Consider the following 16,919-nt stretch of genomic DNA (forward strand, 5'->3'; position numbering starts at 1 on the left):
GTTTTACCACTCTCTTATGTATCTCATTTTTGCATTGTGTCTATTATTGTAGACATGTGAACACAGGCTTGAGCTGAGGCAAGAGAGACCTGCAGTTTCTGTAGTTGTTCTGGGGTTCTTCTGGAACTCATTCATGGTTTTTCAACTTGTTGATGGAGCGATTTGGACAGGGCGGGCAGTATTGGGTAGATTCACCACTGTTCCAAGCTTTTTTTGATGAATATGGCTCGGACTGTGATTTGCTTGTGGTTTAGAGCCTTAGAAATGACGGTGTAAGCTGATCTATACTAATAGGCTTCAGCAGATTTCCTCTGAAGGTCTTCAGAAATTTCCTTTGAATATCACATGTCACTCATTTATGAATCTGTTTTTCACCAACTTGCCTTTTGCTACAATGGGTTGAAAATTATATTGGGGATAGCTGGCCCAAATCAGGCCTATTGTATTGGAACAACTGAATACACACCCAGTGTCTACAACCACTTGTCCTGAGCAAGGTTGTGGCAAGCTGGAGCCCAACCCAGCAACACAGAGTGCAAGGCTAACGAGACAAACCCCAGAGAAGACACCCATCTGCCACAAGGCACCCCAAGCAAGACTTGAACCCCTCACCCACGCCCCACTAGGCCCTGGCCCAACCCACTGCACCACCACACCCCACATAACCAGTGGCTCTCTACCCCCCTATATTAGGTTTAATAAATCTAAGGGGCAGGTACTTTATCAGACCTATGATTGCACATTTCATTATCTTTAGTCACATGTTACATTCGTATACTGTTAGAATTGACAAAAGGATCTGATTAAATTTAATGTGAAAAAGCTGCAAATATAGAGAAAATTGCAAAGTAGTTTTTTTTTTTTTTTTTCCCCACTGCACTATGGAAGAGCAGAAGGAGGGAAGTACAGAGTGGATCTCTAGTCCACTTGAAAAACACATTTAAAGTACTAAGTCTTCAGCCTGGTTTTAAAAGCTCACAGTAATGGGGCCTCATTCCCAAGTTTAGGGCTCCTGTAGCTACACACTTTGTGAGAAGAGGGATTAAAACACCTGCTTTTGGACCCAACGGATGCAGGTTCAAGCCTCATCCCTAGCTGTACTACGCTTGAATAAGGTGTTTACCCTAAATTGCTCCAAAAAAATAATAATCACCCAGCTGTATAAATAGTTGTAAATAACATTGTAAGTTGTTTTGGAGAAAAGCATCAGCTGAATGATTAAATGTAATGTGAATTTCATATACAGTTTCCAAATTGGAGCTAAAAACACTCCAAGGGAGCTACACCCATGCTGACTCTAAGGCTCTGCAGCAGCTTGGTTCCTACAGTGTCTCACATGCTAGAGCTCATGCATCTGGGGCCAAAAGTCATGCTGTGTTCTAATGATCTATAAATGTGTATGTGGAAGAGCTAGTGTATGCATAAGCGGCTGGTGTGTGTGTGTGTAGCTAAGTTGCAATGGACTGGCATTCCAGTGATTCCAGGATAGGCTCCAGACCCCCACCAACCTAACCAGGACAAGTGATTATTGAAAATGAGTCAGTGAGTGTACGCAACATCAAGACTCCCACGGGGGCTGAGGTTTTAATTTACACACATAGGAGCTGTGGAGGGTCACGGTGTTTATGGAGACACATGTTGGTCATTGTTGCACAAATATGACTGTGATACTGCAGAAAATGGTTTATAATTATATGCTTAGAATTTTGAATTTGTCTCCTCTGATGCTCTGCACAACAATGGTTTAATCCTTGAAAGAACAACAGCTTTCAAACGGGAGCAGTGGGTGTTGAACTTTTTTTTCTCACCTTTTTTTTTTTTTTTTTTTACGAGAACTTAATATCTGAAACCACATCTACTCCCTCCTACACAATCTGTTGATATCGTGTGTTTTATCGTCTCCTTCTAAAGGTCATCAGAGAAGATAGAACAGAAAGGTGGCCCGCAGTGTAAACAGGGTGAACCCAGGCAGGCGGGTGCCCTGTGTTGGAGCCACGAAAAGTGCTGTATAGTCATTTTCAGGGAGCTCCTTTATGGCATCTGCAGCGTGCCGTTTATCTTGTACCTGTCAACAAACTCGTAGCGTCAACAACGCAAACAGCTCTCTATAAAATGCACTGTGCTGCCTATAAATGTCAGACACAATTCGAAATATCTAAAATTCTGTAATTTTACTGTTGTGCAGGAAATGTTCATGCCTTTCTATTTTGCATTAAGAATAATATTAATAAAAGTAACACATGTACCAATTCATACATAAACACAAAAAAATATAAATAACATAATGATTGAATACATGTTGTTCAGTTTATGTGAACTTGCCAGTTGGGTGAAATTCAAAAATAGTTGATGTTTCTCAAAAATTTTTCATTTAATCATGCTGGGCTGCAAGTTCATGCAAATTGTTTTTATTTTCTTCTTTTTAATTATTGTGTTTAAGAGGAAATTAAGACCACAGGAAATGTTATGTTGATGCTTTAGCATGCGTGCGCACTGCGCTAGTGCTTCTCCACCCACATTCGTCAAGCAAACCCTTTTCTTCCTGTAACTTCCCCACTGCGTGTGTTAAGAACAAGCAAATAACTGCAATTATCATTTATGTTGTTGGGATTTTTATTAAGGACTAGATGTATTTCAGTTATTACAGCTTTAGAAACCACCACAAAATTTGAGGTGTCAGTTTAAATAATAATAACCATTTTAATATTTCATTTTTAGGTATACATTTTGTTTTTTTTTTTCCTTTGTTATTTACTGTGAGAAGGTGTTTTAAACCCAGTTAATATGTCTTAAGAAATTAAAATCTCTAAGAGAATAAACACCGGTCAAGTTTACAGTTATATGTTAATTTTTGATATTTTTTTAATGTTCATATTCTAAGTCTTTTGTAAAACCTCACAATGTTTTCATTTATTTTCTCTGTCATAATTAAGCTCCTAAGCTGTATTATTTCATCATACCAAAGAAATGCAAACAGTTGTGCTGTGGAGAACTATGAAGTTTGTTCCCACAGTTTTCATGTGATGTGCCATCTGTTTAAGAATAAAGCCTTTTTTCAGCAACAGATGGCTGTTTTTTACCCATCTGGATATGAAAAGAATCAGCTCATATGCATGTCTATAGATGCTACGATACATACTTGGATATGTGCCCATATTAAATGTAAAAATAAAAAATGCTTCATATCCCAGTCCAGTTAGAACAATATTCAACGTCCCATCGGGAAAGGCTCATTTTGGCTTGTTTTTGTTTTCACTGTTTTAACCCCATCTACAAAAATTATTGACCAGGATTGTGAGTCTATGTGCATTTTTTCCATTTCCTTTTAAAGCAATAACACGTTACGGGTGAATTACCTTGTATATAAATATTTTTGTTAAATTAACAATATTAACAATAGCTTGTTTGCTTTGCTTTGTGAAATACCTTAATACAATGTGGCCTCCCATTTTACTCAACAGCGCCCCTAGGGGCAGGGGCAGGGTCCTACACAGGAAATGGTTTTTAATTGACATTTTGTAAATGTTGTAATTTACATACGGAGTGCAATATTTCTATTGTGAACAGATAATCAGCCCAAAAAGGGCCCGTGTGTGCCAGTACCCCATGTTCGTGTCTTGGAGGTTACACTAACTCCATGGCATAGGCAGAGAGGAAACAACCAATTACTGCACTGTGAAACATGTCCGATTTCCGTACGTTTTCCTGTTAATAAATAAGGTTATAAATACAAAAACACTTGTGATCGGAACACAAATGGTATTTTGCGCCGCCGCTTGAGTTGTACGCAAATCCAAGGACTCCGTGTCGGGGGGTTGCTTCTCAAGCAACTACAACTCCCACAGGCCTTCTCGCGAGCACAGTGTGGCGTATGTGGCCGTCTGACGTCAGCCGTGGAGCTGCCCTGTCACGCGCGATCACAAAAAGTTGGGAATGAAGCTCGAGGAGCCGGACTCGGGTAACTTGGCGGGTGCGTGAGAGGCGTGCGTCGAACGGTCAGTAACGGAGGGCAGCGGACGGAAGGGACAGACAGACAAGGGGCGGAGGTGACGAGAGAACCGCTCCGTGAGCAGCGCCGTGTCGTGTGTCTCCCGGTGGAAAGTTGGCGGAGGCGCTCGAGTCGAGTCGATGCTGGTGGTGGTAGCAGCGGCAGTGAGTTCGCTTCACTGACGACGTCGGGAGCAGCCGAGCTCGAGCGCGGAGGCCCATGAGTGGCGCAGGCTGCAGCCCCGGCGGCCAGGAGCTCGACTTCACGCTCGTGTTCGGGGAGGAGGGGCAGCAGCGGCCGCTCGAGCCGCCGGGTGAGTGAGTGTCTCCGCCGCGCGGACTCCCGCGCATGTGCTTCGCGCCCGCACTCACCGGCCCGTGTGTCTGTCGTGTCGCGTGTTCGCCTCGGAGACGCGCCGCGCGCGTTCGCTCCTCACTGGAAACGCGGGGAAACTTGACACACTTCGGTGGAGAGGAGTCCGAGTGAGTGAGTGAGTGAGTGAGTGTGTGTGTGTGTTCGACCGTCCGCTGTGCGCTTCTGACACTGACACACACGCGCAGCATCGCGATGTGTCTTGTAGGAAAAAGTTTATACATCACACGAGGCGACGTAATATAATAATAATAAATTATTTGTTATTGATGTTTTTCTTTCTGATCAATATAACTTCTGTGCAGTGCTGACTTGTATAACATGAGGTACTTGTGTTGTGCAGTATTCAATACTCGGTTACTTTTTAATTTACATTTACATTTATTCACTTAGCAGATGCTTTTCTCCAGAGCAACTTCCCATGAACTCCAAGTAGTGTTATCATCAGCAGCCCACACACCTTATTCACCGTGGTGACTTACACTGCTAGATACACTACTTACAATGGGTCACTCATCCATACATCACTGGCTGGAACACACTCTCTCTGTCACTCGCACACTATGGGGGAACCTGAACAGCACGTCTTTGGAGTGTGGGAGGAAACCAGAGCACACAGAGGAAAGCCACGCAGACACGAGGAGAACATGCAAACTCCACACGGACTGAGCGGCTATTGAATCCACGTCCTCTCACAGCACCCAGGCGCTGTGATACAGCAGCACTGCAATTAGTTATGGTTATTTACCATTTATTGTACTTAAACTACCATCTACCAGTCATACTCTTGTGTTTGTACACTCTAAATATGTTATTTTTTCCTTGTGTGCATCAACACACTTGACTGGTAAAACTCATTCTGATTATATTTCTTATTCTCCTTTGTTCTTATAACTGTAATGCAGTTATTACTGCTCCTTATTCTTGTCATTTATTATTATAATAGTCATTGTTATTACTGTGGTTGTTTTTTTAATACTGCAGTTATTATAGTACCTTGTTATGATTAGTGTTATTGTTTTTGTTGTTTAATCTGCAGTTGTTACTGTACCTTTAGGCAGTTTTTCTTTCCTGACACCTCTTCACTTTCTCGGAGGCACGGTTCGAAAAAGAGGGTGCGGTGTAGTAAACATGGTAAAGGTGACCATGGTACGCGGAGCTTTGTGAGAGTGTGTGCGGACGCAGGTGTCACAATTCAGTGTTGACAGCGACTGTTGCCGTGACACGCGTTCCCACGCATACATGTGTGCAGGTAGTGGAGGTGCTCGATACCCAGCTGCACAGGAATAAGCGATGATCATATGATGTGATATAATAATGATCATATGATACAATAATGACGATCACACTGCACCATCAGCTACAGCAGCGGCTTCTGCAACATCCGCTTGGTTGTGTTTCCCTTTCTCTTCACTGAGGATAAATGATTTACATGGAAGGAAAACACTGCAAAGCACTTTGGTGCTGAAATGCCAAAAATAGTTTAAAAAAAAAAAAAAAAACCCCTTCGAAAGGTGCTAGATTATATTGGACTGTATTAAGTACAGTTATTAGCCGAAATGTTAGTTTCCTTACCTTGAATAATGGAAATTTTAAACAGAAATTTACTATAAAGCGGTTTAAGAGCATATTTTATAGGTGCTGCGTAAATTAATGTACAGTTATTTTCAGAAATAATTTAATATTAATGAGTGCTGTTGTTATCATATATGTATTATATTTATTCATTTAGGTGATGCTTTTCTCCAAAACGACATAATTTTTTACCCATTTATTCAGCTGGGTAATTTTACTAGACCAATTTGAGGTAAGTACCTTGTTCAAGGGTACTGTAGCCAGAGGTGGGAATTGAACCTGCAACCTTTGGATCCAAAGGCAGCAGCTCTAACCACTTCGATGCCAGCGATCCTCTATTATTTTTATAGGTCTTTCATTCGCTGACATTTCAGCACTCTGACTTAAAGTGGACATTTACTATGGGAGTTTACCGTGCCTGTTATCGAGCTGCGTTTTGTAAGACTGCGTATTCTTACACCCATTTGCATATTGGGACTGTGTTTTATGCCCCGTGTCGCTTTAATCATCGCTGAGCATGACACACACTTTACTGTCAGTGGGCCTCACACGTCTGTGTCCTTTCCCACATGGCGGCCCGTGTGTACAGGGGGTAGGAGTCTGTAACGAGTCTGGGGTTTTTTAACGCTGCGTCGTGCTTTTAATCTACACGTATTTGTCGAAACGTTGGTGTCGTTCCACTAGGTGTAACTTGTTGGCTTACGGTAAAGAAACAGTCATGCCCTTCGAATCGTGGCTATCAGCTGTACACGGGATTGTTACTCCGCACCTCGTGCTTTCGGCATATTTCTGGGCTGTTTGTCGGGTTTTAAACATCTGGAGACCCAGCGACGATTCCTGTGTTTTCTCATTATGATAAATCTGTGAGCCCAGTAATTGGAAGGTGTATGTAAAACACCATATTGTCATAGTTATGCTTTGAGACACGTGTGTGTTCGCTCAATGAATCCTCCGCTGTGCTTGCATGGAAGCTGGTTGGGGCAGCTTCATAACTGTTCAGTTATTTCATAACTGAAATATCAGCCCAGTGCTGTGTTAGATTAGCAGTGAACCCCGAAGCAGCAGTTACTTTGATTAGCATTGTTTATTTAAAACATGCAAAGCTGCGGTAAAATATTATTTCAACTCGGATGAATGACTAACATTCATTCAATTGCTGAATTCAGATTTTTCAAAATGAAAACAGTGTTATGAAGCATAGAAGTGCAGTGTGGATGATGGGCGACGATACCCGAAACACTGTCTTTTCACAAAACGGAGCCTGTTTTCCTTTTTTTTTTTTTGGATGATGGAGAATGAATAAAATGGTACGTTTATGATTAGGACACACAAGACACACAAATGCACATTCGACTTCGCAGCTCGTCCAGGTCGAAAACCAAGTCGATCGGTCCTATTTACGAAAATGAGATTTCCACGTATTTAAGAGATTGCCGTTAACAGTCTTCGTTGCAACGTTTGTCCTAGTTAAAAATACATGTTTTTCTTGGATTTAAGGACGTTATCGGTGTATTTGTTGTGCTTGTGTTTAATTACACTCCACCCTTATAATGAAAAACTGGTATGAGAATGAGTTTTGCTGGCCGAGTGTGTTGACGCACACAAGGAATTTGCTGTGATTCCAGATGCTTCCAGTATTTACAGACAACAAACAGCTGACATAAAATTACAGAACAAATAAATGACATGTTTATAGAGTATACAAAAGAGTATGAATAGTAGTATAAATACAAAAAAAATGTAAATAAGAAGTAAATTACAAAAGTGATGGGACAATGTTGCACTGACTGGAGACCAACTGTTTAAGTGGTACAACGGTTTATGAAAACACACACCCACTCATTTTTCTATGTTGGCTTATGATTAAATACAACTATTTTTTGTCCGTTCCTTGGTCATTCTGCTTCCACAGCAGGTGGAAAAAGCGTTTGTTAAAGAGTGCCGGTCGTCTTTGCACTGTTATCCCTGGCAGGGTTTCGAAAGGAGCATTTCAGTTCTGTTGCAACACACTGGAACAAAACTGTTCAAAGAGGGAAACAAAATTCAAAAATGTGGACAGTAAAAATTAACAAAATAAAGCAAATTGCACATTCGGTCAGTAGTTTTTTTGTTTTTAAAAGAGAAAATGTATATGTATGTATTTAATGTATTTTTGTTCAGTCATTTTATTCATTGCAGTCACTTTACAGCTTTCAGGCTGCAGGGCAAACATGTAAGGGCAGCTCGGTAAAAACACGGTAAAAACAGTACAAAGTGCGACTGTTTAAAAGGATAAGAGGCTTTCTGTTAGTGCTTTCATGTTTCCTCTCTTGAGTGTGTTTGCAATGCTGTTGTTTATCTCGCAAACACCACGGTGACCTTCAGTGGTGGTGGTAATAGTGTCCCCGGCTTCAAAAACAGTTTAAGACGAGTGGAACGGAACGCTTAAAAACCAGGTAAAACACACGGATGCTCCAAAGCTCCTGCAGAAAAGGATGCTGTTTATATTTACATTACATTTATTCGTTTAGTAGATGCTCTTCTACAACGTGACTTCTAGCGCACTCCACGGTGAAGCACTTTTTCAGTAAAAGAACTACATAGTTTAAAATGCAAGCTGTCCAGGAAAGCGATAAAACAACAGGTTAAAAAGAAAAAAAAAAAATCAGATATCAGTGAGATAGAAAGATAGAGACTTTAAAAACATATCATTTTCCTCTGTTGTTAGTGTGTGGTTTCCCCCCACGGAGAAAAGATGTGCCGTTTTTCATCAACTTGCGTTCAAAATATCACAGGAATCTGTGCACTGAACCAGATAGATAATGGGAAAAAAAATAGCATTAGTAGACAAGCTAAAAAGAATTTGTTTAAAATGTGAAATGTTAGTGCTTTCTTTCTCATGTATACAAATACCGTCTTAATTAATATCGGACGGTATTTTTGTTCTTGGAATCAGGCCCCCACCCCCATAAGAAACAGGTTATACCTTTCAGTGTGAGTTTGCCTGATTTTGTGCAGTGAATTATGTGAGAAATGGCTGTATTTGACATGGGCCAAAATGCAGGATTGTAAAATTATGGAATATTTTAGTGCTAACAGGAATGATTTAAACTGCAAGTAGTGTAGTGAATAGAGCTACTGTCTTTGAATCCAAAGGTTGCAGGTTTGATTCCCACCTCTAGCTGTAGTACCCTTGACCAAGGTACTTGCACTAAATTGCTCCAGTAGAATGACCCAGTTGTATAAATAGGTAAATAACTAGGTACTTTAACACTGTAAATTGGCTTGCAAAAATTCAGTTAAATGGATAAATATAAATTTGATGTAAATGTAAACAGTAGAATTACGCCACGCGTACCGAATAGCCCAAAGGTAGATCTTTGTTACATTAGTGTTGTATGTTGAGACCTGACTCGACTGTTTACCACGAATCTATGTACCGCGGGGCAACAGGTACAACAGCTTTTCCCTCCCGTTCCCTGACTGCATGCAGTTACGCCTCTTACCCACATCCCCACGTGTGTAGCCCTGCGCTGTCCCGGCACGCTCGCATACGCAGGAAGCGCTGTCCTTGTTCTGTGGACTCGACTCGATAGTTTTGTTTTCAAGGTCTTCGTTTGTAAAGGTGCGAAAGCGCAACATGACCTTAAAAAAAAAAAACAGCGTTGAGACGTCCCAGGGCAGCGGTGCTGACTGCGTACGTTTCGCAGACCAGTTCACCGGCTCTCCTTACCGCTCGACCATCTCGCCTGCAAAATATTCGCACGTTTCACGCGTGGGAAATGGATCGGGAAAATCCTAGAGACTGATCTCCCACACGTGATAAACTGGGGACAACAGATGGCGTACTGGTTCTGACCACTGCCTTGCAAGGTTCCAAACCCACTCCTGCTATAGTACCATCACACTGCATATTTACCCTGATATGACACAGGAATGATACTCTTGCAGGTATTTTTAATCTTTGATTATATGCTAGGTGGCCAAATGGAAAAGCAGAGTGGACTTTAAAAAGAGTAGTTATTCATTTCGCTGTCACTTTTCTCAAGTCACTTACTGTGTTAATCTCTTTATATTTATTCACCCATTTATACAGCTGGGTAATTTTACTGTAGCAATTCAGGGTAAGTACCTTGCTCAAGGGTACTGTAGCCAGAGGTGGGGATCAAACCTGTGACCTTTAGATCCAAAGGCAGCAGCTCTGACCACTATACTACTGGAGTACTGTGTCTTCTAAAGTTTCCAAAGTGATCTTAACTTTTTAAATAAGTACTTAAGTTGTTATTGTTATTTTTATTATACAAGATCAAAACAAAATAAACAATATTAACGTGAAACCAAATCAAACTCATGTGAGGAATGTTCGAATAAATCCTGTTTATAGACTGACAGCGGTAAGTTCCACTTGTGCTGTCTTGCCATGTGCTCTCAGGGGCTCTTGGTAAACTCCTTTTTCACATCCCCACGTTTTGTTTTTGCCCCCCGAATTGTTTTAGCGTTTCTTTATTAGAAGTGCAGATGTTTTCGAGGTCTTTGCCATGTTACCGCAAGCCGACACTGCGCGAAAGGTGAACGCTCCTTGATCTCTTTTGAGCGTAGCAGGTCGTCCCGGGAAAAGTCGAACCCGGGGCTTGGCTGCGGAACGGGCACTCGCTGGGTACCCTGAACGGGTCACAGCTGGCAAGGTGGAGATGCCCGAACGGGCTCTGACTCCAGGAACGTGCTCATCGATGCAACGGCCTTCACGTGTTGTGTTTTAACAGCTCATATTCACTGTTGCAGGGACTTGTTTTGGCAGAAATCAGTGTCACTTTTGGGCTCAGGGATGTGTAGGATTTTTTTTCCCTTTGAAATTAGTAGAAATTATGTCTTTGATCTATGCATTGCTGTGGAGTCAGAGTCAGAAGCAATTATTGGGTTACTGGAGTTGGTAAAAATGTACCGCTCCGACTAAATGCACCGTATATCCCAACGTATAAGTCGACCCCCAAAAATTAGAGGTGTAATATAGGTTTAGGCCTGTATTCACCGGATAAGTTGACCCCCCCCCCCCCCCAAAAAAAAATAACGTGCGACTTTTGGACAGTGCTGTGGAGTCGGAGTCAGAAGCAATTATTGGGTGTCTGGAGTCGGAGTCGCTGGTTTTGTTACCAGCTCCACGGCCCTGGATTTATGAGGGGTTTTTGAAGAACAGACTGCATTTTTATGATGATATTTCTGTGGTTGCCCTGTCTATCTGTTTCTCTGTTTTCCCACCTTACAGTTTTTGCTCTGCGTTTTATCCCCAAACATGGGTAAATAATTACATGTGGTTTTGTATCATATTTCAAAGTAAGGGTTATGATTGTGCTGAAGGTCAGATAGAAGAAGGGTTGCAGCTGAAAGAAGGCTAAGATTAAGTCGGTCTGCATGTGGAAGCGCGTGGATAGTGCAAAATGTTGCAGCCGGGGCGGTGCTGTGAGGGCGGAGGGAGCAGGATGTCTGGGAGGCGCGATTGCGCAGCGGGTAGCACCAGTGCCACGCAGCTCCTGGCTGCGGATTTCGACGTGGCTTCAATCCTGGCTCATTCTGCGTGGAGTTTGCATGTTGTCCCTTTGCTTGTGGGGGTTTCCGCCCAGTGCTCTGGTTTCCTCCCACAGTCCAAACATGTGGTTCAGGTTAATCTGAGACTCCAAATTACACATAGCGTGTGCGTTACACTGCTCTGCACAATCGATGTGTGAATGTCTGTAGGGAGTTTACTGTAGTGTATGTAGCAGTGTAAGTCACCTTGGATAACGGTGTCACCGAAACACTAGCTAATGATCGGCGTACCGTACATCACTAAGTGTATGTACAGTCTAAGTATAATTCTTGATAAATATCATATCCGTAAACAAAACGGTCAAATGTTAAACTCAGTACTGCCCTATTGACTATTGAGTTAGAATATATTAATGCGCTACGACATGTGAAGCGGACTGCGTGCCTATGTCACGCAAATCCAATGTCATTTGGCTTGTAGCCGCTCGTGTGGACGCAGCACAGGGGACTGTTCACTTGTGCTCTTCCCTCCTCCTGCTTTTAATTGCTGTTTGTGTCCATAAATACGTGCGCAGACAGACATGTTGTAAGTTTCACTCTGGGTTTTTAAAAATATCAGTGGATTGACTAATTTCCTATGAATCACATGTTGCATCGGGTGGAAAGTGACTAAAGAGGAAACGCAGTGTTGCTGGCTTAACGCGACATTGCACAAACGCTGCGGCAGAGCTCATTGGTGTGCGTGTAGAGACAGAAGTATTTAAACAGCCCCCCCGCAGCCACATGGCTCTTGTATCCTCTTCTTCCTTACAGGGCAAAAGGCACTTGATTTGAAGATGGGCGCACACACACACACTTTACCCCAATTTTTTTTTTTTTAAAAAAATGTATGGTTTTTGCAATATTATCCTTTACTGAGTTGGAAAATGAATATAGCTGTTGAATGAATTATTTTGGCACATCTACTCACTTTTTTTTTTTTTTTAATTATTTGAAAAGTATTTCTGTTTGAAGTGTATATTGAATATTAAAAGGTACAAGTTACTCATATTCTGGGAAAAGTGTTTGATAAACATTTACATATTTAAATATGTAAATGTTTGTGCATTTAACAAATAGATAGATGCCACATTGCTCCTAAATGGTCAACTATGTAGTACTTTGATTAGACTATTATTATTCATTTTTCAGAGATGTGGTTAGGGGTCTGCCCATTCAGTTGGACTTTGTGGGGCTTGTTGGTGCAGCGCTGCCGTGCTTCTGTAATTCCACACGGCCCGTGTTTGTCGATATGGAGCAGGGATGGAGTTGTGTGTCGCGTTGCAGCGGAAGCTGTTCCGCCTATGGGGGGGAATGGCCGGAAGCTGACGTTCTTTGAATCCAGATATTGGGAGAAAGCGGTCCAATTAGTGGAGAATCAAGAAATGTTAAGTCCAAGAGGCAGCAGTGAGGCTTCTTTATGGTTTGGTGTTGATCGGAGGGGGTTTATTAAGCGCTTAAATTCACGGTGGGCATGGGCCCGTACTCTGTTTTACCCACAACTTCAGACGAGGAAATGTGTGTTTGATGGAGACAGGACAGGTGATTCCCCCCCCCCCCCCCCCCCTTTTCTTTTTTTCCATCCCCCAGTGGAGCAAGTCTTTGGCTCCGAGACGACGGCATCATTGTGAAGCTTACCTCGTGTGGCCGGAGCAGCAGAGCCAGGGTGGTCCAGGACCGGTCAGCACCGTGCTGAGATTGGAGCACAGCTACACAGCCTGTTGAGACACTAGATTAGAAAAGGAAGGCACCGAGCCAGCAGTTCCTGGAAGGCCCCAGTTTATCTCCACGACAAGCTTTGGCTTATAGATGTTTTGAGCACTTTTTGTTTCTTCTGTCACTCGTAACGGCTTTGATGTCCAAAAATGGATGCTGATAATAGTTTTGTTATTACTGTTGCGGCCAGTTACTGTGACTAGAGCAGTAATCTGTACCTGTAATCTACGGGCTTTGGATGTGATACTCTAAAATTTACAAAGGCTTTACGCTGGTTGAGCCCTTGAAAAGTCATTATAAAAGGTAAACTTGGCGGTAAGCAGATCTAACGAAACTCCATGTGTGTCGATCCTGTGAGCTTTAAGCCAAACCGGATGAGAGAACTGTTATTCTAATGAGAACCCTTGTCCTTTTTTACTCACAGTGGTGACGGTGTGATGATTTGGCCAAAAAAATTTCCAATCAGCATCATCTTAGCCTCTTTATTTTCTTTCAGAATGAATAATTTTGTTTGATTTCCTTAATATTTTCAACAAGATCCTGTTACAGTAGTGAGAACCTGCGGTGCTATTGGGGTTACAGAGAAAATAATGACTTTTTTAAGGTATAAAAAACTAAATATCAAGTCATCTCATCTTCATTTTTAACCTTTATATCTTCATTTAAACCTCGTCTCTGACAGATGCTGTGCTGACACCACAATTTTACCTAAAATCATACTTTTTGTGGTGGACTGAGAATAAGATTTATGCATTATTTCACATTTTCAACAATACTATAAAGTTGCATTGTCTTAAATGTTGTTTTAAAAATAGTATGCAGTCAGTTGTAGATATTTTAAATCCAGACGCATTACAACAATGAGATTTTTAGTACAAAGTGTGAAAATATACATTTTACATTTTTTTAATCTCTAAAAATATGAATGGTCATAAGTACTTTATTTTACAGAATATTGTTGAAGACTGGTATTGATGATTACTCATGGCCGTAACCAGTCAGCTTATCATCCTGTGTCAGACGCTGCGAACAGAGATATAAAGTTGTGACGATCACTTGATTTGTGTATGTGTGTGCGTCTGCGCCTCTGCGTTTGCACGCGCCATGGTCTCAAGAGGAGATGCGTTCCGCTACCCGGTGACTCCCGTTGGCTTTTTTTTTTGGCTGAAATTAGTACTCTGAAGAGCCGCTGACCGACTCCCACCCCGTAAAACGGTGGCCCTTTGTAGGACAGTCAGAAATCATTGTGCTTTCCACTTGTCCCTAGTCTGTCAGTTTGGTTTGCTTCGGAGGAAGCAGGGAAGGGTGTGTCAGCTTGTACCAAAGTACAATCCCACAGAATATGTAGGGCTGTGAAGTCCATGTCTGTCTGTCCTTTTTCAATAACCACTTGCCCGATGCAAGATCGCAGTGGTCCAGACTCTATCCTGGAAAACCAGAGTGTGAGGCAGGGCACTCCCTCCCCCGGATGGGATGCCATTCCATTGCAGATGAGCATGCACCATGTCGATGTTGGACATCTTCGTCTTTGCATGCTGCTTTTCCTTCTTAATTTGAAATTTGCAGTGTTTTTGACAGATACCTGCGTGAATATGTATGTGTGCTTGTCGTGCCATGTGAAGGAAGGATCTGTATGAGACGTGGAGCAGGGAACGTTTGTCGGAAGTTGCGGGATCTCATCCCTAATCTGTTTATACGAGTCCCTTTGGCATCGTGTCCTGCACGATCCGACTGGCACAGCGTCCTCCCACGGACAAATCCCCGGCTCCTGAGTCCCCCCGCACATAACAGAGCTATTATTAGATTAGGAACAGCGAAGCCTCTTTCTGTGCCGTATTTAACCCGATCGGTTGTCCAAAGTGTGTGCGCTCAGGCACGGCGTGACCCTGCCAGCCTTATTCCACCACTTTGATGCGAGAACCAAGATTCCACAGCTTTTGATTTTGGACCTCTTGTGTGTGGGACCACCAGGCTGCCAAAGGTGGAGGAACATAGGACTGTTGTTGGGGTGTGATGAGCGATCAAGTCCTGTAGGTATCGGAGCAGATCCGTTGACGGGCTTGTAGGCCATAACCAGAATGATGAACCTGATGCCAGCAGCTACAAGAAACTAATGGAGAGAGACGAGGACAAGACGAAGGCTGGTGCGTAGGAATGCTTTGGTAGGGCGAACAACTTGTGCAGCAGCATTCTGTACCACATGGAAAGGTTTGTCCCAGTAAAGTGGAACACCAAACTGGAGGGAGATGCTGTAGTCCAGGTGTGATATCACGATGGCTTGGACCAGAAGCTCAGGAGTGCAGTTTGTGAGACACAGACAGATCCTACAGATGCTCCACAGGAAGTTTCTGCAGGACCAGGTTATGGCATCAATGTGTCAGGAGAAACAAAGATTTGAGTGCATCGTTACTCCTACACTTCTGACTGACAAAGGGTTTCACAATGTGACAAATTTAAGAAAGGAAGTATGTGTGTTTTCGTGTGTGTGTGTGTGTATATATAATTAATTAATTAGCATAGTGAGGTCTAAGGTCACATAAATGTGACAAAACATTGGTTTTGAAAGTTGCCTTCTGGAACAGGTTTTATTTATTCTGCTGCAGTTCTTCTTACTAGTGTGTCATATTCCAGTCTGTGAGACATGTGGGGGAAACCACTGTACGCCTTAAATGTCACCTTAAAAAAAGAACATTTAATTTCCTCTGTGATAACGCACTTGTTGGCCAGTTCTGCTTTCTTTCCAGCAGCAGTGGAAAGCGGCGACTAGGCTGTTTTTTAGCACAGACTCAGGCTTGTGTATCACGTTTAACTTTCACTGTGTGCTCAATTACCCACAATGCTCCGCAAAGAGTGTGTTTCACATCATGCTTCCTCAAAAACAGTTTCTTTAATGCCTCCGTAGCCACCAGAGAGAGGCTCTGAAAGCTGTTCCTGGGGCAGCAGAGAGTGTATCTACATGGCTATGGTGGACAGGTGAGCCTGGGGTTCAAGGTAGTGCTGGATGCAGGTCGGAGCCTGATCAACCGTCATCGGGTTACCCGGGAGAGGGGATCTGATGCTGAAAGGGCCTAAACCCCCAGCAACCCCAGGTTACATTGCTGATGATGCGACCGGGTGCATCACAATGTGTGAAATAAAGCAAAGTGTCCAGATCTTCACTCCAGAAAGTATCGTAGCTCAAAGTCTGGAAGGTGCACAGTGATGGGTGGGTAAAGCCCCAGCTAGCAGTGATGCTGGTGCTGGATCCTTGTCTCTCGCACTGTTTGTGTCGCCAACAAGGCCCTCTCGGTTCTGGGACTCACATAGCCACCTCGAACTTTCTCCTCACCTTCAGTGGGGGTGCTTGTGAACAGCTTCTGTAAAGAAAACCCATAGCTGGAGTGCTTCTGGGACAGTTGGGTCTCTACCAGCACCCCTCTGAGCAGGTGCTGTTCCTTTGACCCATGGATTTACTAGCGTCACCCTGTTTCCAGTAACCCACCATCTATTTCCATGGAGTCTCTGGAATCTTACTGAGCAGTTATCGGTACGCAGCTCAAGGTTCAAATCTTATCACTGGTGTCTAGCTGGTAGTTGAGTCCTACAGAAGCTTACCGGCGAAGCAGCCATTCGAGGATTAGACCAGGAGGCCAGGGTGGAGACAGGTGGACACACTGCGATGGGGGTTGATGGGTGTCTCAGCCATGCCTCACCCTCGTCTGTGTGTCTGCCACTCTGCTGAAGGTGA

The 16,919-nt window shown here is 42.9% G+C and overlaps 1 protein-coding gene across 2 annotated transcripts in view; it reads left to right on the top strand.

Annotated features, from left to right (window-relative positions):
* Positions 1-4,094: 4,094 nt before the first annotated feature.
* The window catches only part of LOC108928315 (nuclear factor of activated T-cells, cytoplasmic 3-like), a 44,194-nt gene continuing 31,369 nt past the window's right edge, over positions 4,095-16,919 (top strand). For both annotated transcript variants that reach the window (XM_029252010.1, XM_029252011.1), the window contains exon 1: positions 4,095-4,301. In XM_029252010.1, the coding sequence (XP_029107843.1) occupies positions 4,208-4,301 (94 nt within the window). In that variant the 5' untranslated portion in view covers positions 4,095-4,207. The remainder of the gene's footprint in view (positions 4,302-16,919) is intronic.

The sequence above is a fragment of the Scleropages formosus genome, chromosome 5, assembly GCF_900964775.1.
Source record: "Scleropages formosus chromosome 5, fSclFor1.1, whole genome shotgun sequence".
Lineage (NCBI taxonomy): Eukaryota > Metazoa > Chordata > Actinopteri > Osteoglossiformes > Osteoglossidae > Scleropages > Scleropages formosus.